Source organism: Puma concolor, chromosome A3 (genome assembly GCF_028749965.1).
Source record: "Puma concolor isolate L17-30 chromosome A3, mPumCon1.1.hap2, whole genome shotgun sequence".
Taxonomy (NCBI): Eukaryota; Metazoa; Chordata; class Mammalia; order Carnivora; family Felidae; genus Puma; species Puma concolor.
This window is the reverse complement of record NC_141669.1, coordinates 46,282,741-46,310,501: the sequence shown is the minus strand read 5'-3', so window position 1 is coordinate 46,310,501 and position 27,761 is coordinate 46,282,741. Positions and strand designations below refer to the sequence as shown.

The 27,761-nt window shown below is 38.8% G+C and overlaps 1 protein-coding gene and 1 long non-coding RNA gene across 3 annotated transcripts; one reads left to right on the top strand and one right to left on the bottom strand.

Moving 5' to 3' along the window:
• On the bottom strand, positions 1–27,761 carry LOC147582421 (uncharacterized). Of its 2 annotated transcripts, none has more exons than XR_015248712.1 (3): positions 27,256–27,761; positions 2,596–2,650; positions 1–110 (listed from the first exon to the last, which is right to left on the bottom strand). It is a non-coding gene; the product is annotated as an uncharacterized LOC147582421 (long non-coding RNA). The 2 variants fall into 2 exon arrangements; XR_015248713.1 differs by lacking the exon at positions 27,256–27,761 and adding an exon at positions 6,779–6,851.
• Positions 12,864–15,610, top strand: LOC112869263 (lithostathine-like). Its single transcript, XM_025932368.2, has 6 exons — positions 12,864–12,914; positions 13,214–13,301; positions 13,857–13,975; positions 14,182–14,319; positions 14,916–15,042; positions 15,326–15,610. Exons 2-6 carry the CDS (start codon positions 13,223–13,225, stop codon positions 15,391–15,393), a joined length of 531 nt encoding a protein of 176 aa, XP_025788153.1. The 5' UTR covers positions 12,864–12,914; positions 13,214–13,222; the 3' UTR covers positions 15,394–15,610.

The following is a 27,761-nucleotide window of genomic DNA, read 5'->3' as shown; positions in this document are numbered from 1 at the left end:
TGACTGGATCCAAAGACTACACCAGCCTCATTACCCTCGTGCAGTGCGGAGAAAGTCAGTGTTTCTCTTTGATCCTCAGAAGAATCTGAGATATTGTCTCCATTTTATCACTGAAAAAAGAGATGCAGAGAAGTTAAGTTACTTGACTTTCTTCACGTATCCAGAAACTGTGAATGTTCAGGTGGATACTGTTTCTGACCTGAAACTCTCAGTTTTTCACTCTTCTTCAAAACTTCACTATGGATAGAACCTGACGTTCCCTCAGAAAATAGCACCACATCCATGATGATCACTTGCTACTGGGAGAAATTTAGTAAATATGCTGTTAAATAACAGCTCCATGGTTGCCTTGCTTGTTGCATTCCGATTTTATGAGGTGAAAGAAAGGACCTTAACACTTTATCTAAAGCACATATAAAGTGTATAACCACAGGGACAAAACTACTTAGTTGCCACCAACCATTCCCCCCGTGAGAGGATTAAAATCCATTTTAGAGTATCATGAGACATTGGTTATGGTGGGGAGAGGGGTGATTAATGGTTATAATCACTGGTTCAAAGATCTCTGCTTTTGTCTTGAGCTTAAGCCAACACCAAGGTAAGCATGTTCTGATAAATAATTCAAACACTTGGAGCTTTTCCTGCTGCCTTCTCCATTTGAAAGCAATGTCCCTGACCACTCTTTAGTCCCCATTAGTAGTGCTGAACTGTGACTCATATCCCCAGCAAATATAATGTCTTACTGAGTTATGCTCACCCCCTGCAAGTTGAGTGCTTGCATTTATGAACAGCTGGTGGGCTACAAAGTCAAATCCTTGACTTTCCTCAAACCAGATATACTAAGCCGTAGGACGCTAAGGAACAAACATCCAAGGATTCAAGTTCCTACTGGTCTTTCCTCTTAATAAAATAGAGTACATAGAGCTGTCCACCTGTTCACTTAATAGAAAAATATAAATGTTCACCACAATGAGCATCACTAAAAGTTTATATAGGAAAATTTGTTTTGAGGGTATTAGAAGCCAGTTTCAGCTCTGCTGCTGACTTTGAGTGAGTCATGAGTTGTTTGGACATCAGTTTGTGGGATTTCAGTCCAACTGATCTCATTAGAATGCAAGATGAAACTTGAGATGTAGAGCACTTTGAAAAAAATAATGTTAATATCATCTGTTTATCCATGGTTACATCATAGTTTTCTCAAAGCATCTTTATATCATTAATCACTAGATTATTGTATCATACCTGTGGATTAGAATGGGTCATGAGAGCACTGTTTCTCAGGAATGGACAATTGACACCAGACACGTTAAGAGTAAATTCACTGATGATCTAAACAAGCCAAATAGTGTATTGGACTAATAACACCAAATCTTCTATTGGAAAATTCTTTCTATCTATACTGAATACCAATGGATTATAAGTCAGGAAACCTGGATTTTAGCCTCAGCTCCAACAATACAGTCATATGGCCTGGGTCTTTAACTTGTAAGTCTTAGTTGGCTGAGATTCAGGCCAGACCCAATTCTAAGGATGAAGACAGCAGTAAACAAGAAACTGTAGTCTTTTCCTTTACTGAGCCTAGAGCCTAGAGGGGAAAATAGAAAAATAATTGCAATAAAGTGCAGACAGTTAGTATGTTATGGGAACATGTAGCAGAAGAACCTTATCTAGACAGGACCTCAGGAACACTCTTCCTGAAGAACTGATGTTTAAGCCAGAACCTAAGTGATTATTAGGAACAAGCTGAGGAAAATATGAAGGAAGGAGCAGATGAGTGTTTCAACGTTTATTTATTTTTGGGACAGAGAGAGACAGAGCATGAACGGGGGAGGGGCAGAGAGAGAGGGAGACACAGAATCGGAAACAGGCTCCAGGCTCTGAGCCATCAGCCCAGAGCCCGACGCGGGGCTCGAACTCACGGACCGCGAGATCGTGACCTGGTTGAAGTCGGACACTCAACCGACTGCGCCACCCAGGCGCCCCCAGATGAGTGTTTCATAAGGAAAGATGAACCTGTGTCGAGTGCCTGAAGCTGGAGAAAATATGGCTTGGTGAAAATATCATTTCTCCACACTGGTTTCATCCATCTCAGACACAGAGCCAGTCCTAACAAAGGTAGCCACTGTTCTCATAGATGTTCCCACTATCTTATAGAATTTGAATTTACTCTTCCAGCCTAGAAGCTACTGACTGTGGAGTAAATCCTCAGGTTACCCTTGAGAAAAATTACTTTCCCACAAACCATTAGGCTATTCAGTTTGTCTGGGTTTCAGCCTTCATTTCATTATTTGCACCTGAGTTCAGCAGGGGCTCATAGTTCAGTTTTGACTATCTATTCTTTATGACTGATGATACCTCTCCCTAATACTCCTAACATTTCCTTGTATAGCCTCAGATCTTCCAAATTCTGAGGCCTAAAACTACTTCAGCTCCCAGGGCTTAACATTTATCCTCAATCCATCCCCTAAGATGAAGAAAGCTGTGTCTAATGGACTTCTGTTTGTACCCATTCCTTGGATTTGCTGTCCTGGATTTTGAAGAGCTGTTCTCTTAAAAAGTTTTCTCTGTACTCTTTAGCCATGTTGATTATCATACCTTCCCAGTCCAGAAGGATTTCCCGGAATATACTGCAATCAAGCTCTTGTATTACCTAAAACCGGAACAATTGTAGAAAAAGTTACCACCTGAAAAAAATCTTGAAACACATGTCTTAATTTTCGAAAAGCAAGACAACCTTACTCAACTGATGTTTGCATATATGTGTACCTAAATTCACACATGTTAGCACCTATACTTACCCAATAAATCCCAGTGACATTATTAAGGCTCACAGTGCAACTTAATGACAAGAATGACATGGAACAATTCCTAGTTGCAATCAAATATTAATTAGACTAGTACTCCATGCAGTAAATATCTTTGTATAGAATGACATTTAAACTCTGCATGAGGCTTAGAAAAGGTAACCAACCAATCACCTTCTGAAAATTCCATTAGCAGAAAGCAAATAAGATGTTCTGAAATTAATGAATCCATCAGCTGAGGTGAAACCTTTCAAAAACCTATCATGTCAAAGAGCAATTAATTGGATCTTTTTTCAGAATTTAACTCATTGCTGATGAATGTCTGAAGAATTTTAGTTAAAATATAGTGCAGGGTCTAGTGTCAAGAAGAATGAACTCAGGAGTAGAATTAAGTTCTCATCCTGACTTGGTCACTAATGTGCTGTGTCACAGACTGAATCAGGCTCCTTCTCTGTTCCTGAATTGTTCATTGTAATGTGGAAATAATTAATTAACATCTGTCATGCCTAACATACAGGGTGGTTTTGAGGATTTATTGAAAATATGGGTGGTATTGGGATTTTAGACAAATGTCGACATAAAGGGAAATTGGAATTCTCAGCATTTGGGTGATTTACAGGGTGAGCAGGAACAATATCAGTTCTTTTCTAGAAATAAGGATTGATGATTTTGTATTTTGAGTAAGTAAAGACAATCTGATAACTCTACTGAACACATTCTTTTTCTTAGTGTCCATTAGGTTAATGTAGCTTAACAAGTAATCACACATGGCTGTTGGTCACAGAATTTCCCTGGTGTATTCAATCTCCTCAATGTCTGATTTTCTGGTCTTCTAAATGTCAGGTCCATCCCAATGGTAAATTGAACATCTTAGGAAAAATATTTCCTGTCTCGTGGTGCAGAAGTTAATGGCCTTGCAGCAAAGGCCAGTGCTCTATTTCTTTTTTTATAGAAAAACAACATCTTTTCCCTCCACAAGATGTGGGTAATGGTGATTAAAAGCATAGCTTTGATGTTTGGGTTTTAATCCCCATTCTGTTACTTTTGGGAAACCATAACCAAATTGTTTAACCTCTCCAAAGTTTTGTTTTCTTATGTGAAAAATGAGGGAAAATAGCTCTTTCATAATGATGATATGAATATGATATAGGATAATTTATGTAGAACTCTTAGCACAATGCCAGACACAAAATTAATGCTGAAAAAAATAGTAGTTATTATTAGATGATTTCCTGCACAAATTAGTCTGGCAGTTCTCTGATAACAATGAATTTATGAGTAAAGTGCTCTCTTGAATTAATAGCATCTGAATACTTTTTTAAAATAAATATTATTTCATTGTATTTAAGGATATATAGAGAATGAAGAAGGCTGGACAAACATTGCTCTCCTGAAGTTCTCAAGAGAACATTGTTAAAGGTTAAAGAATAGATCAAAATGGTTGCAACTAATAGCTAAGCTATGAAATGATTCAGAGGAGTCACTTCTCTGAAACCTCCATCTGTAGATCATAGTTATGCATTTATGCCATTCCACTGAAAATTATTGGGCATCTATTATGGCACTACCAGACACTGAAGATAAAATTGTTAGCTGCCACTGATTATGTGATTATATGTGCTAGGCACCATGCTTAAAGATATCCATACATTATTTTAATTCCCACCAAAACCCCATGAGGTGGGTTTGTTTTCCCTGGGAGCCTAAATAGTGAGGCACTATGCCTCACTGATTTCCCTTCCACTAGCCCATTATCTGGAAACGTACATGGGAATGAGTATCTTGAGGCCCAAGGAAAAAATCATGAGTAGGAAAGAGAGTACAATAACCTTAGAGCATCCATATTCTCTCAGAAAATTTCAAGCCTAGAAATCCTGCTGGGAATCCCAAACTCACATTTTCCCCTACTACATACACCCAAGGTTCCCTACTCTGGTTGAGTCACCTAATTCCAAGTACTTCCTGAGGGCTGGGACTGGTACTTCTTACCATATCCTGAGAGCACTGTCCATGTGAATTTGTCTTACGAGTGTTTCTTTCTCTGACATTCTCAGTTGTTTTAGATCAATCCCAGCTTTGAGACATGCCGTTCCTTTTCTGCCTACAACTTAGTTTGGGGTGTCTGGTTATTTACCTCCCTTACCTAGAAGTCCATCTCTATCTAATCCTCTGGTTGGTGTCTCCATATTGCTTCTGCCCTGACTCTTGATCTTCCCTTTGATTACAATGGAATATTATTGATGTTTTCTTTATCTCTCTTAAGCAACTAAGATTGATCTATGAAACATAAAAAGGAGGGAGGACGTGTGAAAAAAGGAAAGTCTTGGATATCATTCATTGTGCTTTGAGTAGAATTTTTTATGAAATTTCTTTCCTCTTTTTTTTTTTTTTTTTTTTTAACATTTATTTATTTTTGGGACAGAGAGAGACAGAGCATGAACGGGGGAGGGGCAGAGAGAGAGGGAGACACAGAATCGGAAACAGGCTCCAGGCTCCGAGCCATCAGCCCAGAGCCTGACGCGGGGCTCGAACTCCCGGACCGCGAGATCGTGACCTGGCTGAAGTCGGACGCTTAACCGACTGTGCCACCCAGGCGCCCCAATTGCTTTCCTCTTTAAACTCACTTCAGACCATGAAACATGAGGCATAAGGAGCAAAAGTTTTCTTTACTCCAAGTTCTTAACTCTAGCTAATCCACAAGATCACCTACCTTGAGGGATTTCAGATTATCTATTTTCCTTCTGCTTTTGATATTTCTTTTCTTTTAGTAAACTGGTCTCTAAAAATAAACCTTCAGAACACTCTCCTCCATAGAATATATTTCTGCATTGACCTGTGGTCCCTATTCTGCTCTTTGTCATAACCCAAATTGCTATCTTTACTGGACTCAAATTAATTCCTAGAACAAAGAAGAATTAGAAACAGCACCATCAAGTTTTACTAATTTTTGAAAGACTTTGTGAAAAAATGTGTCCTTCTAGTGATCAGATTCTCCCCTGGTAATTTTTAACATATATGCCAGTAGCAATTTTAAGTACTTTAAGCAAAGTGTTCTTTCTTCTGAAGCCTCATAGATTCTGAGCTCACAGAACTTAATAAATTATTGCAATTTGAATACAATTATTTAACTTAAAATACTATGTGATAGTTATTTATATTAATGCAAATATGCACAGACAGCTAAGTGAATGCATGTTTTCATTTTGGAAATAAGTTGTTTCTAATAGCTGATACTAAACAATAGAGTGAAAATTCTCTGTGATGGCTTCATTTCCAGACTGGTTTCATGCTAGTGTACTTCTCACAAAGCTTGCTCACAAATGGAATAAGATGGAATCTTGTTCTGAGGGAATAATATATGAAGATGGCCTTCCCAAAGATTATCTGATATTTTAATATGGGAACAATAACTCTATTTTCCAGAGGCTCTCTTGCCCCATACTCATGATATTCCAGCATTCCAGCCAACAATAGAATTGTAGAATGTCCCCCAGAGAGCTCTTTGTCCAACATCCTCATTGGAAAATTGAGAAACACAGATCCAAGGAGGGGAATATAAAGACATCTACTCAAAATAAGACAATAATGGGAGAAATAAAGTATTCTAAACCATAAAGTAAAGCATTATGAAATTAAATGCAGTTGCCATAACTATAAAAATTATTATGCATTAATATATTAATTTATTCAGTAAACATTACTGAATGTTTAATGTTCTTAATGCTGGGGAATATAAACTCATGCTTGACCTATAGAGTATGGTAGAAATGGTATAATGGCATTGCTCAACTTAGGTCTAAGAGGACTGACAGCTTCTGCTTTGCCCTCTGGGATCCATAGCCAACAGTGACATAAGTCCTACTATTCTGAAATTTCCATGCTATAAGAAGTCCAAGTCACACAAAAAGACCCTGTGTTGACTCTCTAGTTAACAGCCCTGACTGAGTTCTTGACCAACAGTCAGCATCGATTACCATCCATCTGTGTGATCACATTTGAAGTCTGTTCCATATGATCCTTCATATGACTTCAGCTCCAGTTATTATCCGCATGAGAAAGCCCAAGGGAGAACTGCATAAGTAAACCCAATTAACTCACAGATTCATGAGAAAAAATAGTAAGTTGTTTAAGCCACTAACTTTGGGATAGTTGCTATGCAGTAAAAGGTAATCACAAGAGTATGTAATGAAGAAATAGTTTAAAGATTTTAAACAAGAGAATGATGATAAATTCAGTTTATAATTGAACATGTTGGCTAGCTAGGGCCCTAGGGATCAGATTCTTTAGATGATAGGAAATAAACATTCTATCTTCTACTAATCTCTTCTACTAGTGAGACTAATAGACTAGTAATACATCCAAGTTTAGTTGGAGTTTGAAGGCTGCTGGATGGAATTGAGTGAAATTCCTCCTCTCATGTACAAATTGTACATGTTACATAGATTCATAAGAGTCTCCTAGGGGAAAAAAAGTACCAGTCCCCTTACACATGATTTTTGGCTTGTGACTGATAAAGTATCAGATTCCAACTCTGATAACAGGCTATTAAGGTAGCGCCCAATGAATCCTGATTCCTAGTATTTATGCTCTTGTGTAATTCCATACCATATTGGAGAGGGGTGACCCACTGAACCAATAAGATATTGCAGAAATGACCATGTGCAATGTCTGAAGCTGTTTTAAATGGCATTGAAGTTTTTGCTTTGTTCTTCCTTGGGTCACTTATGCTGGAGGAAGCCAATTACCATGCTGAAAGGTTACTCTGAAAGCCTTATGGAAAGATCCATATGGTGAGGAAATGAGCCCCCCTGCCAATGGCCAGGACAAATTTAGCATGTTAGTGGAGTCATCTTGGAAGTGGATATTTCAACCCTAGTGAAGCCTTCAAATGAATGTAGACTGGCCAGTATCTTCATGAACCTTTATCTGAAGTTCAACAGTTGTTTTAGATTGATTTCTATGAGCTAACTCCAATAATTTAAAGGCCATTTGAAATTGTTTCTAGTCTCCCTACATTACTTAGTTCAATTAAAATTAAGTATTTTTTCTTTAATTTCTATTATCATATATTTTATGTGTAGAAGACAATATGTATGACATGTATATGATTAAAAATATTTTTTTAAAAGTTCAAGTACATGTAAAATATATAAATATATATACCTACTAATTTAAAATATATATAACTACTAATATATTTTAATCTTCCTGTATCCATATTCTACTAATTTTTTTCTCCCTTGATTTAGATGTAACAGTTTGGAATTACGAATTTACCATTCCCCTACTTAGTATAACTTTATTACGTATATACATATACCTAAATGATATATTATTGTCTTATTTTGTTTTGGGCCTTTAAAAAAATGAAATTATACATTATATAATCTTCTATATTATATTTTGATATTTTTCATCAATATTATATCTTTGATATTAACCTTACTGATGCTTGTAACTGTGATTCCCTCATGTTTACTGCTGTAATGTTTTATTTTTCTTATTTAAACCACAAAATATCCAACTCTGTTAATGGACATTTGGCTTGTTTTTTGGTTTTTTGCCATTGTAAATAAGGATGCTATGAACATTCCTGGATATACCACTTGGCATGCATATTAAAGTTGTAAAATCCTAGGAGTTGAATGATTAAGAATCAGAATATAAGACAATGCCAGTTTTCCCAAGAGCTTCTATGAATTTATACCACCATCTAGCAAAAATACAGAGGACTCATTGCTTCAAATCTTCACCAAAATTTTGGGAAATAAAACTTTCTTTTTTGGCAATCTAGCAGGTGTATTATGTTTTATTTTATTTTAATTTGTTTAATTTATTTTTATAATTTAAATTTAAATTTAATTTGAATGTCACTCATTGCTAATGAAGTTGACATAGTGTCATATATGTATTGTTTACTTTGCTTCTTCTTTAGTGAAATCCATGCTCATGTTTTGTCACTTTTCTAATTAATGGATTATTCTTGTTCTTGTTGCTTTTTAATGTTATTAACATACTCTAGATATCACTTGTGTCAATTATGTGTCTAAGGCATTCTTTCTCATTCGTGTTTATACATTTACTTTTATTTTGTATTTTATTTTAAGGTGGTCATATTTAGCAATATTTAATAATGTGTGCCTTTTGTGTTAAGAAATACATTCCAAACCCAAAGTCAAAAATATTGTTTTTAAATTATCTCCTATATAACTTTACATTTTTGGTTTTTTGTATTTAAGTCATCAATTCTCTTGATTTTTTTTTCTTGGAATGGGGGTTTGTCGTTTTATTTTCGTGTTTTAAGAGATAGATTCTAATTACTTTTGTTCATATGGATAACCAATTAACTGAAATCATTTAGGCCATCCTCTGTTACTGATCAGCAATGATCTGTTTATATTTACAGTTTCCATTTATCATAATTATATTTTTAGGCCCTCTCTTCTATTCCTGGTCAAATTTGATATTCCCACATAATACTTTATAGTAAAAAGTCCTCATGTATGGTCAAACAAATTTAATTTTTTTATGTTTATTTATTCTTGGGGAGGGGGCAGGGAGAAAGAGAGACACAGAATTGGAGCTCAAACTCACTCATGTATGGTCAAACAAAGTTACTAATCTCATTGTTTTTATTCAGAAATTTGTTGACTATGTTTATATTAGTTTATCAAATTACCAGGAATATCCTGTTAGTATTATAATTGCACCTCCATTAATCAATACAGATAGACAAAGCATCTTTAGGGTATTGATTGTTTCTCTTTATAAACATGATAGATTTCTCCATATATTTAGGTCTTCTTCACTGCTTTTTATTGGATATATTTCTTGGTAGGATATCTTTCTTAAAAATACCTTTTCGGGGCGCCTGGGTGGCGCAGTCGGTTAAGCGTCCGACTTCAGCCAGGTCACGATCTCGCGGTCCGTGAGTTCGAGCCCCGCGTCAGGCTCTGGGCTGATGGCTCAGAGCCTGGAGCCTGTTTCCGATTCTGTGTCTCCCTCTCTCTCTGCCCCTCCCCCGTTCATGCTCTGTCTCTCTCTGTCCCAAAAATAAATAAATAAAAAACGTTGAAAAAAAAAAAATTTAAAAATACCTTTTCTGTTACTGGAATACAATTCAATCGGAAATTATATGTTGATTTCTTTCTTGCTTGATAAATTCTCTCATTGATTCTAACAGTTTGGAGATTCTTTGGGGTTTTCTATGGAGAAAATATATCATGTAGAAAAAAAATAATTCCCCTTATTCTCCTGCATGTTTAAATATTCCTTATCCTTTCCAAGTGTACTTTTTTGATGTTTATTTATTTTGAGAGGGAGAGAGAGAGAGCACACAGAGGGGAGGGGCAGATCAAGAGGGAGAGAGAGAATCCTATGCAGGCTCTGTGCTGTCAGTGCACAGCCCAATGCAGGGCTCCAGTCCATGAGATCATGACCCGAGCTGAAACAGAGAGTTGTATGTTCAGCCCTTCAACTGGCTCTGAGCCACCCAGGCACCCATAAGGGTACTTTTTCTAACATGGTATTGTTGAATATAATCAGGGAACATAGAATGTTTTTTCTCCTGATTTTTAAGGAAATGGTTTCATTGTCTTATTTTTGAATCTCTGTAGGTTTCTTTATCATCTTAAGGAATTACTATCTATCCCTTCTTTGTTAAGAATTTTTATACCAGGGGCACCTGGGTGGGTCAGCCAGTTAAGTTTGTGACTTCAGCTCAGGTCATGATCTTTCAGTTCATGGGTTCCAGCCCCATGTCGGGCTCTGTGCTGACAGCTCAGAACCTAGAGCCTGCTTCAGATCCTGTGTCTCCTTCTCTCTCTGCACCTCCCCGCTCACACTCTGTCTCTGTCTGTCAAAAAAAAAAAAAAAAAAAAAAAGAACCAAATAAAAACATTAAAAAAAAAAGAATTTTTATACCAAAGAGAATAATACCATGAACCTCTGTATCTACCACCAAGCAATGATACCTTTACCTCATGGGCTCTCATTTCACCTATATTTCAATTACACCGGATTATTGTGCATCTTTTAAAGTTTATTTATTTGTTTTGAGAGAAACAGAGAGAGAGCAAGCAGGGGAGGGTCAGAGAGAGGGAGAGAGAGAATCCCAAACAGGCTCTGTGCTGTCAGTGCAGAGCCTGATGCAGGGCTTGAACTCACAAATCAGGAGATCATGACCTGAGCTGAAATCAAGAGATGCTTAATGGACTGAGTTACCCAGAAACCCCTCACACTGCATTATTTTTAAGTAAATTCTGAACAACTTATTTCATCTGTTAAGTATTTTATGTATCTCTAAATGATGAGAACACTTAAATAATATAATTATAATTCCATAATCACAGCTAACAATATAATCACATAACATTTTCAATGTTCACTTTTAGTCAGCTGTCTAATAATTATTTTTCCCATTCGATTTGTTCAAATTAGGATTTAAACATAGTTCATACATTATATTTGATTGGAACATCTCTTATAACTTAAGTGTGTTATATTGCATTATTTTCTTAAATTCCATGTTTAAGAATATGGAATCATTTGTCCTGTAGAGTTTCTAGACTAGAGATTGTATCCCTGTGTTGTAACGTGAAATCTGGGTCCAGATTTTCTAGAAATTGATAGCTTAATGTTAATCAGAAGTTCTCAAATAGTTCTGATCTGAGGATACTTTTACATTCTAAAAATTATTGGATTCCAAAGAATTTTTATTCATGTGATTTACTATTTATAATACTATGTATTAAAACAGATATTTTAAAAATATTTACTAACTTGTTTTTATCATATTTGAAAAAATATCAATGATATGCCCATATGCATATAACTAAAGTTTTTCTGCTAGTCCGTTTTTCAAGAATTGTGTTCTATGAAAACGTGGAGTAAAACTCCATGTTACAAATGCTTTTCTTCAAGACAACCATTATAGTTTAGCACGCAGATTCCCATTTAGTCACACAAAATAGTAAGAGCAATGTATTCAAGGTTTGTAATTACTAAAATTAAATGTATTTACTGTTCTGTCAAATTCCTCAAGGATAGTTTTAAGTGAAATGTCTTTTTTGTTTCTTGTAAATGCCTGGAAATGAAGGATACAGGTTGATGCCATTGCCTTGATTAATGCCATGTCACCAGAACTTTTAACCACCATTGCCTTTGCTCCATCAATGCAAATGTCAGCACAGTAAAAAAGGCAAATACCATTTTAGTATTGTTATGAAAATTACAACTTCACAGTCCCCCTGAAAGGGTCTTGAAGACACCCATGGGTCTGCAACTCACAATGGAAATGCTACTTTGATGTATCAGATTACCTACTCAGAACTAAACTGAGGAACTATTTCTCAGTCTTCCTACACAGAGACAGCTAGATGGCAAGTCTACCTGCTGTTCCTTATGAACACGGCTTTCCTTCTGACTTAGACACTATCGCTCCATGCTTCCTTCACACCTTGCCATAATATTGAGGAAGCAGCTCTGAACTTGTTGTTCCTGTTCCTGTTCTTGGTTTCAATTTTCTTTTCCCTCAACTTTCTTTTCCCAATACTTGGCGCTCACCAGCACTTCCAATTCCTATACCCACCGATTTATACTTACTAGTTTGTTTTTTTTTTTTTTTACTGGACAAAGTTTTTACTCTTACTGGCCAAAGTTTAAAAAAATTCATATATATGCTTACAGGAATGAATTTTTGACTGATTAATCAAATACACTCTAGACATTTTCCATAACTATCCAATGCTACTATATTTTCTAAGCTGTGTACATCAGTATTTCTGCCATAGGGCTGCCTCCCTTGCCTTAAGTTTTTCAGAACAAAGTATTTGGCAAAGGACAGGGAAAGTTCAAACTTCACCTGTTCTTGGGGAAAGTGCTGGCCTGTTAACAGGAAAGAGGCAACATCTGTGGCAATTCCCAGGCTTTGCTGGGAAGACACTTCTCCCCATGGCGGGAATCTCCTGGAATACAGGCCAAGCCCTTCTCCATGACCCTTGTTCTGGTTCCACATTCCGGTTATTCATTTGAGTGCCCCTCCTTCTAATTTTCTTATAAAAGCACAGTCTTCTCTGACATGACAAACCACTGCAAATCCCTGCAAGACAGGTGAGTGGAAGCTGACAGAAGATGAGACCATGGCAAGAGCTATACTGTACATATTTGGGGGAAGATACAGGAGGATCTCTGTCAGATACAGGTGCTCTGAGACTCAGCACAGGCAGGCTTGGGAGGTCTCATGGCGTAGGAGCATGTACAGATTTTCTAGTTCTTTCCAGAGCTATACAAGGGGATGGATGTCACTAAGATGAACTTATTCCTAGGGGACTAACAAAGGAAAGACAAGGATCTCTATATGTCTTCTCTCTGATCACACTTCTCTTAGTGAAATCTGATTGCTTCCTCAGGTCACAGACATGATGCGGCCTCACACGGACCTCCCCAGCGTGTCCTGGATGCTGTTCTCCTGCCTGATGTTGCTGTCTCAGGTCCAAGGTGAGATTTCTCTGCCTCTGACACTGGGTCCTTGCGAATGCTCAGGGCCAAGAGGAGAAGGAAGACTCTCGTGGTACTGGTGACATATATACCCACACCATGAAATGGCCTATGACTCGTCCATCACCACACCATCCTTCAGGGTAACCAGGGATGGCAGGCATCACAGTGGTCCACTAGCACTGCAAGGAGGTCCTTTGCTTCTTGTCAGTGCACTCTCATTTATGTTGGTAGGCGAAAGAGGAAAGTGTGAAGGGACAGAAATAAAATAAGGGGAAGGAAAATGAGGACCCAGGGCAAGAATGTGTATCCTAGAGCGGGGAAGGGTTGGACTGTGAATGGGAAAGATGAAAAGAAAGGAGAGGTTTCCTCATTTAGTGGGGCTGGTTCAAGAACAAGAAATCCCGAAAGTGTTGGCAGTGGTGAGAGGCAGTCAGGACTTTGGCATCACTTCCCCAAGCACCGACCCCATAGACGTTCCTCTAGGTCACCTCCCACCCTGATCCCCAGTCTCCTATTCACCTCTTCTCTCTCTTTTGTGTCCTTCCATCCTAGGTGAAGACTCGCCAAAGGAAGTGCCCACTCCACGGATCACGTGTCCCAAAGGCTCCAAGGCCTATGCCTCCCACTGCTATGCCTTGTTTATGACACCAAAATCCTGGATGAATGCAGATGTGAGTACTTGGATTTGCAGGTCGAGGTTTTAAGGGAAAGTACACTAGAGACCTGGCGGTGGGGGGGTTCCATTCCCCAGAGTTCCTTGGGGGTGACGGTGAGCATCCTCATCTTTTGCATACATACCTCTTCGCCCCTACCTCTGCACTGCCCGTCTCCCAGTGATGTCTCAGGCCTCCCCTGAGTCTCTCCCTTCCCCACACAGATGGCCTGCCAGAAGAGACCCTCGGGACACCTTGTGTCTGTGCTCAGTGGGGCTGAGGCATCCTTTGTGGCCTCCCTAGTACAGAACAGTGCGAACACTTACTCAAACATCTGGATGGGGCTCCATGATCCCACAGAGGTATGAATACATCTTCTCTCTATAACCTCTCAAGCTGCTATCGCCACCCGAGCCCACTCCCTGTCCCCTGTGTCTGCCCAGTAAATGCCCTAGAGAGCCTTGGAGCTCAGAGATCCAGGAGGATATTAGGAGAAAAGGGAGGACCTTGTGGCCAGCTGAACAGCTGAGTTCTGTGGAAGTCTCTTGACTCTGCTGAAGTTAATCTGCTTAATTTGCACGTGAGGCCATGTAATTCAGTTCTCTGAGCTTCACAGAGTCTACACATATTGTGCAGAGTGATTCCTAAACAAAGAGAGGATCCATTTTTGCTCTATGGAACAGACACTGTCTTTGAGGTTCAGAAGCTAATCACATATGTATCACTCGTTGTTGTTCAGTCAGTGAGAGGTTACTCTGAATGGGTCTATTGGTCTTTGTGTTTATGGGCTTCAGGATTTGTCAATAAGAGCAAGGAGGTAGGAGGAGTCTCCCAGAGGAGAGCTTTGGCTCCCAGGCAGCATCTAGAGGAGCAGACCAAATTCCATGATGCTGGGGAGGGGTTCCTGCAAGGAGCCCTTTAATGGCCATTCAACCTCACTAGACTCCATCCTCTCTAGGGCTATGAGCCCAATGCAGGTGGATGGGAGTGGAGTAGCACGGATGTGCTGAATTACCTTGCCTGGGAGAGACACCCCTCCACTAACCCAAACCCCGGCTACTGTGGGAGTCTGTCAGCAAGCACAGGTAAGCAACAGAGGAGCTCCTTTCTGCCAGACCTCTCCATCCTCTTTTTCCCTAGTTCTCAGTGTGACCGTCAGAGAATCCCCTTGAGCAAGAAAATGTAGGGTTGGTTTATCTTCTCCCACCCCTTCTCATCTCTCCTTTCTTTGAGTCCCATTCCCCTGGAGTAGGACACTGGTGAGGATGAGGGAGAGGCTGTGAATCCTACGCCAGAATCTGGGCTGCCTGTACCTTGGGTTCATGAGCTCCACCAGCCACATCTACCTGAGCTCCTCTGTCTCTCTAGGATATCTGAAATGGAGAGATTATAACTGCGGTGCGATGCTACCTTATATCTGCAAGTTCAAGGACTAGGTCTGGTGGGACGTCAGGAGCCTGAGTTTTGTGTGCAGCTCATCATGGACATATGACCAAGTGTGAAAACCTACCCTGGAAAGGAATAGTCTCCCCCTACCATCTAACCTGACCCTTCCTTCTGATCATTTCTCCTCCCTATTCATTTAACTTTATGTTCTTTTTGTGTATTACATGGTCTGAGATTGCAGAGAGCAATAATAAATACTCCATTCCATGTTGTGTGCTTTTGTGCTCCTATCTCATAGCAAAAATATGAAGAACAATGGGTATGGGAGGAGTTCTAGGTCTTGCCTCTATCCAATGTTATTTATTCCTCCAGGGAAAATGCTTAAATGTACATCCCCACCAGTGTGTTTATGATCAGTATATAGTCCCTGTTCATGTACCTTTGTGTTGTTTATAGAAAAAGACATTACTCACCTACACATTCTATTACACATTCCTCCTCTTTGTAATACTAACAGCCTTAGTGGTATCTGAAGATCTTAGAAGAGCACATCTGTAATCATTTGCTATCATTGATATTTTTTTTCTTTAATTTGCAACCTTCCTTGGACCCTGACTTTTATAAAATACATTGAAAAATGAATGGGTTTCTGATTATAGTGCTTACAGGTAGAGCATTAGAAGTTGTCACTCTCCTCCTTAAAACAGTTCTATTCTTAAACTAACAACCAGAAAAATATTTGAAATTGCGATAACTTGTGGTGACCAATTGGGATTCATCTCCTGGGACTGGACTTAATTGCCTTCCATACAAAATCAGATTCAAAAAAATTTTTTTAAACATTTTTATTTATTTTTGAGGGACAGAGAGAGATAGAACACGAGTAGAGGAGAGAGAGGCAGAGAGGGAGACACAGAATCTGAAGCAGCCTCTAGACTCTGAGCTGTCAGCATAGAGCCCGATGCAGGGCTCAAACCCACGAGCTGTGAAATCATAACCTCAGCCAAAGTTGGACACTTAACTGACTGAGCCACCCAGGTGGTCCTGATTTTTTTTTAAATGTTTATTTACTTTGAGGGAGAGAGAGACAGCATGCGAGCAGGGGAGGGGCAGAGAGAGAGGGAGACACAGAATCCCAAGCAGGCTCCAGGCTTCGAGATCTGAGCTGTCAGCACAGAGCCGAGTGCAAGGCTTGAACTCATGAACCACCAGATCATGATGTGAGCCTAAATCGGAAGCTGACTGAGCCACGTAGGCACCCCCAAGATCAGATTTTTTTTTACAGAATTTAAAAATAATGGCTTTTTTCAAGTCAGTCAATATTGTCTACTACACCTAGAGCCATGCTTGAGTTCCTAAAATACTAATCACAGTTGCTAAACTCATAGTCTGTATTCATAACCATTTATATCCTGAATAATCATAAATTTATTTCCTCTAGTGAACTCTTATGAACTTTTGTATCTAGAAGTCTAGAACAAAGGTAGGCAGGCAGTTTTTATCTCTTCTCTCTCTATCTGTTCTCCCCCACTGAACCTTCCATAATATAATGCCCTCTGGGTAGTTCCAATGCAGTTGATAAAAATGCTTCTCTCTCCTAATAATAACAACAACAATGATAATAATAATAAATAGTAATAAATAATCTCTTATTTTCTCTCACTAAAAATTACTCCTACACCAGGGAAGAAGGTGTGGGTTCTCCAATTTGTGTTGGAGCCCTGGATGCCTAACATGTATGCAAAAAACTTTTTGTTATATCCAATATCTGGATTCCCCATAATTACTTCTTTCAGAGTCCAGCTGGGTTGCTGACAGCTTGTAAGTGCCTTGCCTGAGACACACATAGGCTTCTGTTAGGCTGACTCAGTGTAGACTATTTGGATATAAGCTGCTGACATGCATTCTAACTCACTCAAGCAAAGGGGGAGGTTTTGGGAAGTATGTGGATTTATCTCAGTGCACCAAGATTAGGGAAGATAGCTGAAAGACTAGGAAAAGGAAAAATAAAGTTAGGAAATGAGGTTAATTTCTTCTTCCTTTTTTCTATTTTATTTCACTGGGTGCGATTTCTTTTAGCCAATCAGTTTCCTTGCCCTTGGGATAACTCAAGGTGACATGGCTAACTCATTCTACCAAACTTTTCACTCCAGGGATTCAAAACTTTAAGTACATTTTCAGTAAACAAATTTGTTTTCAGGAGAATATCTGATTATTCCAGCTAAGACTGGGTATTCACCTCAGTCTAGTCAGCTGAGGGAAAGAATTTGAGTCATGTAGTATTACTATGGGAGCCAAACTCACCTTTTAAGTAGGATCTGTGGATGTGACCCAGTTTTTAGTGAAGGGTGCAGGAAGGCACTCCAACAGAAGTTTGCTGCAATAGACATGACTTAATTGTCTCATTGTTTTGTTCTGACCTTGGCCTGTTTTCTGATTGAATCTTATTCTTTGGGTATTCACATATTGCCACAGGTACCATACCTGCCTCTGTTCTTGGACTGTCCTCCAGACTTTCAGGAGTTGTCAGCTGGCTATTGTACTTACTGCTGTCATTGTATTTACCCAATTCCTGTTTGTTTTGAGGACTGTGAATAACCTGTCATGATGTGGATTTCTGCCAGTCACTGTAAGCCAATGAATTGGACAAAACCTTCCCATTTGGAACAGCACATCACCACAGGCTCCTGGGCCTCTTGATGGTGTTTCTGTCATGGACTTTACTCTCATCTAGAGTTCAGGAGGCAAAACAATTTGATAGAAATAGCACCTACAAAGAACATCTGGATAAGAGTTAGGTGAACTGAGGCACCCTATTTCCTAATATCTCTGAATGTAACTTGGTGATTCATCCCTTTAGGTTTTTTTTTGTAATTTATTTTTTAATTTTTTTAATGTTTATTCATTTTTGAGACAGAGAGAGACAGAGCATGAATGGAGGAGGGTCAGAGAGAGAGGGAGACACAGAATCTGAAGCAGGCTCCAGGCTCTGAGCTATCAGCACAGAGCCCGACGCGGGGCTTGAACTCACAGACTGTGAGATCAGGACCTGAGCCGAAGTCGGAAGCTCAACCGACTGAGCCACCCAGGCGCCCCTCATCCCTTGAGTTTTAACAGAGTTCTTCCCTTTCCACCTCCAAACCTCCTACCACCAAACCACCTTTGTCCATTCTTCTTAAGTAGTTTTTTAAGTGCACCTCCAGGGTACCGTAGCACATCAACCATGTAGATCTCTGCAATTTATGTGTATATTTAACACATGGATTTATTTATAGATTTCTCCCACATGTCTAAAAAAGAATTCTCTAAAATTGCTTTCCTTGCAATACTCATTTCGTGAGCTACTCATAGACAACAATTTTGTCGTGTGTATACATTTTGGAAATACTCCTTAGGAAGTTCTAAAGTATACAGAGTTAAGTAGGTTTCTTTACTGCATGGCTTTTCCAAGTATTTGTATGCAAATGTATGAAAATAAAGTCATAGGGTTGTCAGCTCATCAGGCATTTATTTGGTCACACGTTTCTGTGTGCCTGTTTGTGTATCTATATTTGGGAGAAATACCTATTAATAGATCATAAGTTGAATTCAGTTTTAATAATAGTCAAAATCACTGTTTTTTCATAGCAGGGATTCCAACTTAGTCATTCGAAGTCATTAAATCAATTTAGTGGGTAATACAAATATATTTTCTTAAAAGAGAGGAGAGTAATATAGAAAATTCTGCAGGATATTGCACAAAAATGTTTAATACTGTTTGAAATTTTGATTCTAGTTACGCGTGTGTGTGTGTGTGTGAAAAGCATTGGAATATAAAATATACTTCATATTGTAAATAGCAGTCAACATTTTGAATGCTAGTCTGAAGCATAGGCTTTTAGCTAACTATAGGAGAATTAAATGAAGTACCACTAGGGGGAGAGGTGGCCTAGCAGAGAGTATAGTCCTGGGAAGATAATAAATAAGAATGATCTGGCTGCTTCCCCAGAGAGGGTTAGAAAAAAGACATTAGGGAAAGGGGGGAAAACAAGTTTATTCCTACATCCTCTAAGATGAAATGTCTGCTATACATCCCTGGGAACAGAAGAAACAAATCTTTCAAGTGAAAATGGACAGAATATAAATAGCGGAAGATTCAGGATTGGGTAGTTCTATTCAGTATTCTATTAGTCCCTAACTAATAGATTCAGTATTCTATTAGTCCCTAACTAATAGAACGCCAGGAATATATATACAGAATGCTGGACACAGAAGTAAGACAGAGAGAGCTAGGACTCAAGGGCTCCTTATACCATCAGAAACTGTGAGTCATTTGTGGTTTTGTCTTCTCTTGGCTACTCAGAGTGAGAATGCTTCCTGTGTGTTGAAGAATGTCCCCTTGATATGGTTCATGGTGAGAGCAGAGTCACAGCTCCCATCAAGAGGCAAATGTGGCAGATATCTAAAGGTGGTAGATAGTTCTCTGGAGGTTAGGGGGTATGTTCAAAGCATGACAATAGGATACCTTAGCCAGGTAGTAGTGCAAAAAGAAACAATTCGAGATTATTCACAAAGGCTATGGAGCTTGGGGTTCTGCAGAAACAGCAGTGAGGGTTCAATGGTTATGACTCACATGGAGTTTCATCATCAAATTTTTCTAACTGCATGGTCTTGCCTGTAGTTTTAGCTATTAGACTTTCCTGGTTCCTTCTTGTTGTACAAACCTGGGGCTCCAGGCTCCCAATGAATCTCTTTTTTTCTTTTAAGTTTATTTATTTATTTTGAGAGAGAAAGAGAGCGTGCACCAGCAAGGGAGGGACAGAGAGAGAGGGAGAAAGAGAGAATCCCAAGCAGATGGTGCAGAGCCCAATGTGGGGCTTGAATTCATGAACCATGAGCCAAAGTCAAGTTTCAGAAGCTTAACCGACTGAGCCACCCGACGAATCTTTGATCTAATGAAAAACCTTTATATTTTATTTGTTTTGATCTTTATAGTTCATCAAGGTGTATTTGAGATGCAGTAAATTGTAGTATATATTCAAAATATAATTGATGTTTTGACATACATATACACCCATTAAATCATCAAAATCCAATAATAAGCATACTCGTCACCACTAAAGACCTCCTCTGCCAAGCCACCTCTTACCTTCAGCTTCTCCAATCCCTCAAACCAAGGCAACCACTGATCTGTTTTCTGACACTATAGATAAGTTAAATTTGCATTTCCTAGAATCTTATATTAATGGAATGATACATTATATACTTTTCTCTCTGGTTTCTTATATTCAGCATAATCATTTTGAAATTCACTTATATTATTGCATGTATCCATACTTCATTTACTTTCATTGTTGAGTGATATTCTATTGTTGAGTGATATTCTATTGTGTGGATATGACATAATTTGTCTTTTATGTTGGTGAACATTTAAGTGATTTTCAGTTTTTATCTATTATAAATAAAACTACTGTGAACGTTAGTATACAGGTTTATGTACAGATAAATCCTTTTCACTTATCTTGGGTAAATATCTAGGAGTGGAATAGCTGCACTGAATACTAGGCATATATTTAAGTTTTTAAGAACAGCCACACATTTTCTAAATTGATTTTATCATTTACATCAACACCAGTGGTGCATAAGATTTCCAGTTGTTTTACATTCTCAGTATGGTCAGCCTTTCTAATTTTAGTCGTTTAGATAGGTATAAAGTGATATCTCATTGTGATTTTAATCTGCCTTTCTCTAATAATGAAGTTGAGAAATTTTTCGTGTGCTAAATTCCAGTCTTATGGTACAGCTAAGTGTCTTGATTGTAGTGATGATTACAAAAAGAAACACATGTGATAAAAAAGTGTGTGATACAGCTACACACACACACACACACACACACTAAGTATATGTATAAAAGGTAAAATTTGAAGAAGTTACCTAGATTGTGCTGTCAGTTTCCTGGTATCAATACTCCAGTTATGCAAGATTTAACACTGGGAGAGGCTGGTAAAGGGTTCTGGAACCACTTGTATGCTTCTTGGCACATTCTTATGAATCTGTAATTATTTCAAACTACAAACATTTTTAAAATTAACCCTTTCTTTTTTTTAATTTTATTTTTGATGTTTATGTTTTGAGACAGAGAGAGAGAGAGAGAGAGAGAGAGAGAGAGAGAGAGCAAGCGAGAGCGGGGGAGGAGCAGAGAGAGAAGGAAACACAGAATCCGAAGCAGGCTCCAGGCTCTGAGCTGTCAGCCTTTTGTCTCCCCAAGCTCCTTCATATTTAATTCCTCACCTTACCTAATTTTTTTAAGTGTTGCCTGTGTAACCATGTTCTATTTCATATCTCCATTTTACTCTTAATGTGTTAGAGATTCACTGTTGCCGAACTGTGCTGTGTTCTGAACTCTCCTGATACCACCAAAGTATTCAGTGAGCCAGCATTTGTATAATTATTTTTCTATCCCTCATCTAACCAGACTTACCTCTGTGGTACTGTTAATCACTTTTTCCTTCCTGAAGACCTCTAACTTCCTTGACTTTTTTAACACCACACTTTTCTGGATCTTCACATCCGTAAGTCTCCAACTCCTATATAAACACTTGAACTCTATCTAATCCTTAAATGTGTATATGTTCATTTAGATGCCAAAATACAGATACAAAATATTAAACACAACGTAAGTTTATTTGCCTTTCATATCAGATTTTGGATCCAAGCTTTTTCATCTTCTTGCTGAGGCGTCTAATTGAATTGTTCTTGTCTGCTTAACTGAAGCAGAGACACAGCTCTGTCTACATTTCAGCTAGTGGGAGGGAGAAGATTGGCATCCTGAGCCAGCCAACTTACCTCTAAGTTAGAAATGACCCAGCAGTTGTGCACATCACCTCTCCTCCTCTCCCAGAGCCTAAACTCAGTCAGTCAGCCATGGAGCTACAGATGCTGGAAAATGTGGTCTCTGGCATGATGGGCATGATAACAGCTATAATCTTATTACCATGGGACAGTGGGAGAATGGATTTGGAAAGACCTCTAGCAGTCTTTTATTGGTAGTATTCCTCAGGATTTCATCCATAGTGAACTTATTCTTTTATTTTGTACATTTTTCAAAAGGTAATTTTATCTATTTTCTTGATTTTCACTCACTTTATTTTAGTCCCAATTGTGGATCTCCTTTGCATCACCTTCACTAGCCTTTGAAATCAACTATCTACTCACCTGCTTGACTTCTGCAGGTAATCACTTTTCTATCCCATTTAGAATGGTGGTTTTCAAATGTAGCCAATTTGCAACTCTGAGGACATTTGGCAGTCTCTAGAGTTTCTTCATTGCCACAACAGTGGTGGTGGTGGGGGAGGTGTTCCTCCTGGCATCTAGTGGGTTAAAGTCAGGATGTTGCTAAACATACTGCAATGCACAGTGTTGCCCTCTACAGCGAAGACTTAGATACCCCAAAATGTCAAATTGCTGCTGTTTAGAAACGTTGCCCTAGAATATTGCCAGTTACCTAGTACATGTCAATAGATTTTGAGAGAATAAATGAAAGAATAATTCAGTAGAACATGTAGAAATGTAAACTCAGTAGTCTTTATGACATAAATCATAAACATGAGGATATCATATGTTCTCACTCATAATCAACTACTCAGTAATGCTTACAACTTATTGAGCTTTGTGTATCTCATCCCATTTAAAATGAACAAAAAGTCTGTCGGGTATTAAAACATTGCACAGATGAGCAAAACAAGGCTCAGGGAGCTTGAGTAATTTGCCTAATATCAAAAAGCTAGGCCTCAAACCCAGGATTTCTGTGGCCATGAAAGCACCCCACGGCCTCTAGGATTCATTTTCCTTCCACTATACACTCAATCCTTTAACCTTGAATGCTTGAACAGTTAGGAGATGGATTGGACCTCTTCTTCTTTCTCTACTGGTGGTCACCCTAGGCAAGGATAAACTCTTGTGTCAGCATTTATGTTCCTCCCCTTGACAAAGTTGTAGTATCACTTTAGCCTAAAATTTTCAGAAGAGGGAAAACTAAGAAAACCCTTACTTATAACTCTGACCTTAGTAATGTTTTGAGCTGGCTGAAAAATTTCTGAAGACCCTGATGACCCCACCCTAGCTCAATCTCATTTGGAAATCCTAAGTGTTTTCTCTTCTCACCTCTGAGATTCTCCAGTCCTCAAGTCAGTGAAAGGGAAGCATCTATAAAGTACTTTTTTTTGGCATGTAAAACCTTGTCATCTATCTTCTCCTTACTCAAATCCATACTGTGTTCCTCAGAAGTGTTAGAAAAGTTTTTCCTTTTAAAGAAAAATAGGAAAATATTTTCTATGAGAGATGGTTAAGGAACAATATGGCATACATAGAGAAAAATAATAATCTTTCCAGGGATATTTGCATCCTGAGAGAAGGGAAAGAAACAGAAATGCCTTTCTAAAGTTCTCTTCTTCTGTCTTCTGAATGCCATCAATTATTCACTCAAGAGGCTGAATGGAAGAAAAGGAAGGATTCTGTAGGAAGACATGCTGAGGTATTAGAAAAGAAGTCATAGTACAGACAAAGGGATTTTTGTTCATTAGCAATTTTAATTATGTCAAGTGATAATTATCAGAAAAGGACAGTAGAAATTGTAGGGGGGCATCCCATTATATTAAAATTGACATGCATGAAATTATCCTATATTCTTTTAAGCTAATCCTGTTTTTCCTTTTTATCTTGTTACCATATTGTCTTTATAATTCTCAGCTAACTAAAGTCAAGTAAACAAACTACAGAGCCCCTACAATATCTAGTATACTAGAAATTATGCCAAAAAGTACCCTAGAATGCTAGTGTTGGAAGGGACTGTAATACTGACTGTTTAACACTTTTACTTCATTCCTCAGAGTTCTGCCCTGAAGGGGAGTAGCAGGCAAGGGAGCAGTTACACATAAAGATAGTTAATGTTAGGTGTTTTCAGGTAATGATGAGATGAAGAAATCAGTTGAAGTTACTGACTTATGATTCTTAATTTTTTAACTTGATCAATAGTCAGAAAACTGATATTTTCAAATGGTTGACATCTACTGAGATGTTCTCCAATGATCCCTGCTTCCTGGTATTGACACCCCGTGTTTAATCCCTTCTCCTGCAGGTGGGATGGCCCTGGTGACCTGCCATTTACCAACAGAATATAACAAAGATGATGGGATAGAGTTCCATGATCAGGTAACAAATAACTGTGACTTCTCTCTTACTTGCATTCTTTCTCTCTTGCGCTCTCAGTCACCCACTCTGATGAGGAAAGCTGCCATGTTGTGAGTTGCCTACATGGAGATAAACTTGGAACCTACATGGCAAGGAACTGAAGGAAGCCTACAGCTAGCAACGAGCAAGGAACTGTGGTCTCACTCCAGCAGCCCATGAGAAAATGAATCCTTCCAATAACCATGTGAGTGTGAAATCTAATCTTTTTCCTGCCAAGCCTTCCATTGAGTCTGCAACCCTTGATGTTGCCTAGTGAGAAACTCACTTATTTCATAGCTTGTAGGTCAGCAATCTGGACCTGACTCACAGAAACTATGAAATAATAAGTGTTTTCTTTTAGGTTACTATGTTTGGGATAATGTATTATATCACAGGGGATAAGTAATACAGTCAATTTCCTAGCATAATATAAAGGCAAACATGAATACAACTTTAAGGCATGTGGTTATTTTTCTAAAAGAAGGACCAACTTGGGTATATTCTTTATGCAAATTAAAACAGCTCGCCATTGTTGAACTTGAATTCAAATATTTTAAACTAGAACTGAATTGGGGTACTTGGATGACTCAGTCAGTTAATTGTCCAACTTTGGTTCAGGTCATCATCACATGGTTTGTGGATTCAGGCCTCGTGTCAGGCTCTGTACTGACAGCTCAGCTTGGAGCCTGGGATCTGCTTCAGATTCCGTGTCTCCCTCTCTCTCTCTCTCTCTCTCTATCTCTCTCTGCTGCTCCCCGACTTGCGCTCAAATGGAATGTGTGTTGTAGTGGTTATATTTTCTGGACTTTTTTTTTGGAGATGTGTGTCTGTTATGGACGGTTGGTTTGATTATCCTATGTGCATTTATTATTCTTGTCCATATGTAAAGGGGTGGGGATGAGGGGGTGTTTTGGACAAGTTTGGACAAGTTTGTCCAAATTCTTTGAACAAGTTTGTCCAAGAATGTCATAAGCTGATCTTCACTTTAAGTTAGAAGTGAACAAAGACTAGCTTGATCTTGGCTAAGCACAGCCAAAATCAAGGAATGGATGTTTCATGTTTGAGTAAGTTAATAATGAATAATGCTGGGATATGTCATGATTTTCTATGTTATTGTATTGTGAATCTCCTTAAGGTAGAGATGGGGCAGCTATTGTCAACTGTCCCAGGTAAGAGTGGACCTAATAAAGGAAATAATTAGTAGCAGACCTTAGCCTTAAAGGAGAAGAATTTCCTTCCCCTTCCTAGGTCTCTTACTACACGACCTTAAGTTTGAGCAAGAAAGGCATGCTCTAGGCCTTGGTATTCTAAATATGGTCTTCAATATTACCCTGGAGCTTGGTAGAAATGTAGAACCTTATGCCCCACCTCCAACCAATTGAATCATAATGTGCATTTAAACAAGATTCCCAAGTGACTTAAATGCACATTAAAATTTTAGAAGTACTGTTCTAAAGTACATTTGAGTTAGATAAACTGGCCCCTAGCTCAGGGCATCAGACTGCAGACCAGGCAAGGAAGTATCCTCTGGGGATGAGCTATGATCCAGGCTTGTAGGATACAACCTTTAGTTGTTAACTTTCCTCATCTGCTAATAATGTCTTTTAAAAAACATAGCCTGGTCCCAGCTATAACTGAGGACACTGAAAGAAATTTCTCTGCTTATGATTGCCATTAAGCCACACAGTAGATACCAGTAACAACTTGAAAGAAGCTGGTCCAGATTTGCTAGAGAGGGCCTCCGGAAGAATAAACAGAAAATGTAAGTGATGCAGATGGAAATCGTTGACTGAAGAGGCAAGCAATGCCAGTAGGGTTCTGTGGAACATGCAGGCATCCCCTGAGAATTCCCAGAATGACACAAAGGGGGGACATTATAAAACTTGGGTTCCACAGAGTCAAGTAGGATGAGAGCTTCGGTATTAGTGAACTAGGCATTGCTACCTCATCTGATGGTCACATATTGATTGGTGAGATCCTGTCAGGCTGAGGGCACACACAGATAGCCCCTACTTCAGAAACTTTTCATTTCAGCACCAGGTTCTATTCTTGCTAGTTACACCCTTAGTGTGCTCCCTGTCCCTGTGTGGATTTGGCTGTCAGATTTTTTAAGTCTTTGCTACCCACTCCCTTGCAGCCTCTTCCACTGCCTTTCTAACTGGAATTTAACAGGGCTTGTCCCTAGTTCCGGATATGCATTGGATTCTTTTGTTTCAGAGCCGTTTCTGGCCTATTTTCCTACTCCATTCCCATTACAGAGCTCACAGCAGAATCTGCATCTACCTTTCCTCTGTATCTCCTCACAATGCCTATTTGCAGGATAGTGAGGGGCAGGGTGGTAGAGGGAGGGCTAGGGTATGTGCAGGAAGGTTCTGGGCATGGCATATGGTGCTAAGTTGCTGATCATAAGCAAAACTCACTCAGAAGACATAAGATTTCACTAAAGAACATAATAGCTTAGCATTAAAACAACAAGAAGTGACAAAGCATATGCTTGTGACTTACAAAAACTGCTAATTAAACAAAATATGCGCATGCTGGCAGCTTACTAAATGTGGTATGTCACCACTTAGATTCCTGGCACCCTCAACACCTCTCCACCCCCATCTGCCAACGTAATCTGAGCTTTGCAGACCATACATTCCATCTGTTCTTCCATCTCGGCAATGCCAGATCTCTCTTGAGAAAAACTCAGGAATGCTCACCAACAAAGACATGTGGGAGATCTCATCAGAAGATCCTAGCCACTCTCTGGATCTTGGTATGAAGTGAGAACAGCTGGTATCCAAATCTTGCTAGCTTCAAGCTGACAGCTCTCGACACCATTGGACTCCAAATAAGCTGTCCTCTGACAGGAAACAAGCAGTAATTGGAAGTGTTTCAAATTTGACACAGTCTATTTATTCTCTCCCAGATCTAAATGCATCCACATCCAACTGCCAAGTTTCTAAGATGTATGCAAACCTACAGATTCTCTCAGGTAGAAAACTAGTTCCCTACTGAACAAAAGCTATTGGGTACTTTGCTTCTTCATATTTCTCTATGGTTTCCAGTGTTTTCATGACATTCTTCTCTTTCTTTTACCTCATTCTGCTTCCCCACTATCAAACTTCCAGTTTAAACTTCTTCCTGTCTTAGAATAAAAATAAAAACATCCTTATCTCTGGAAAATGGAGGCCATACATCAGGGGTTAGGCCTGGGAGGAGATGG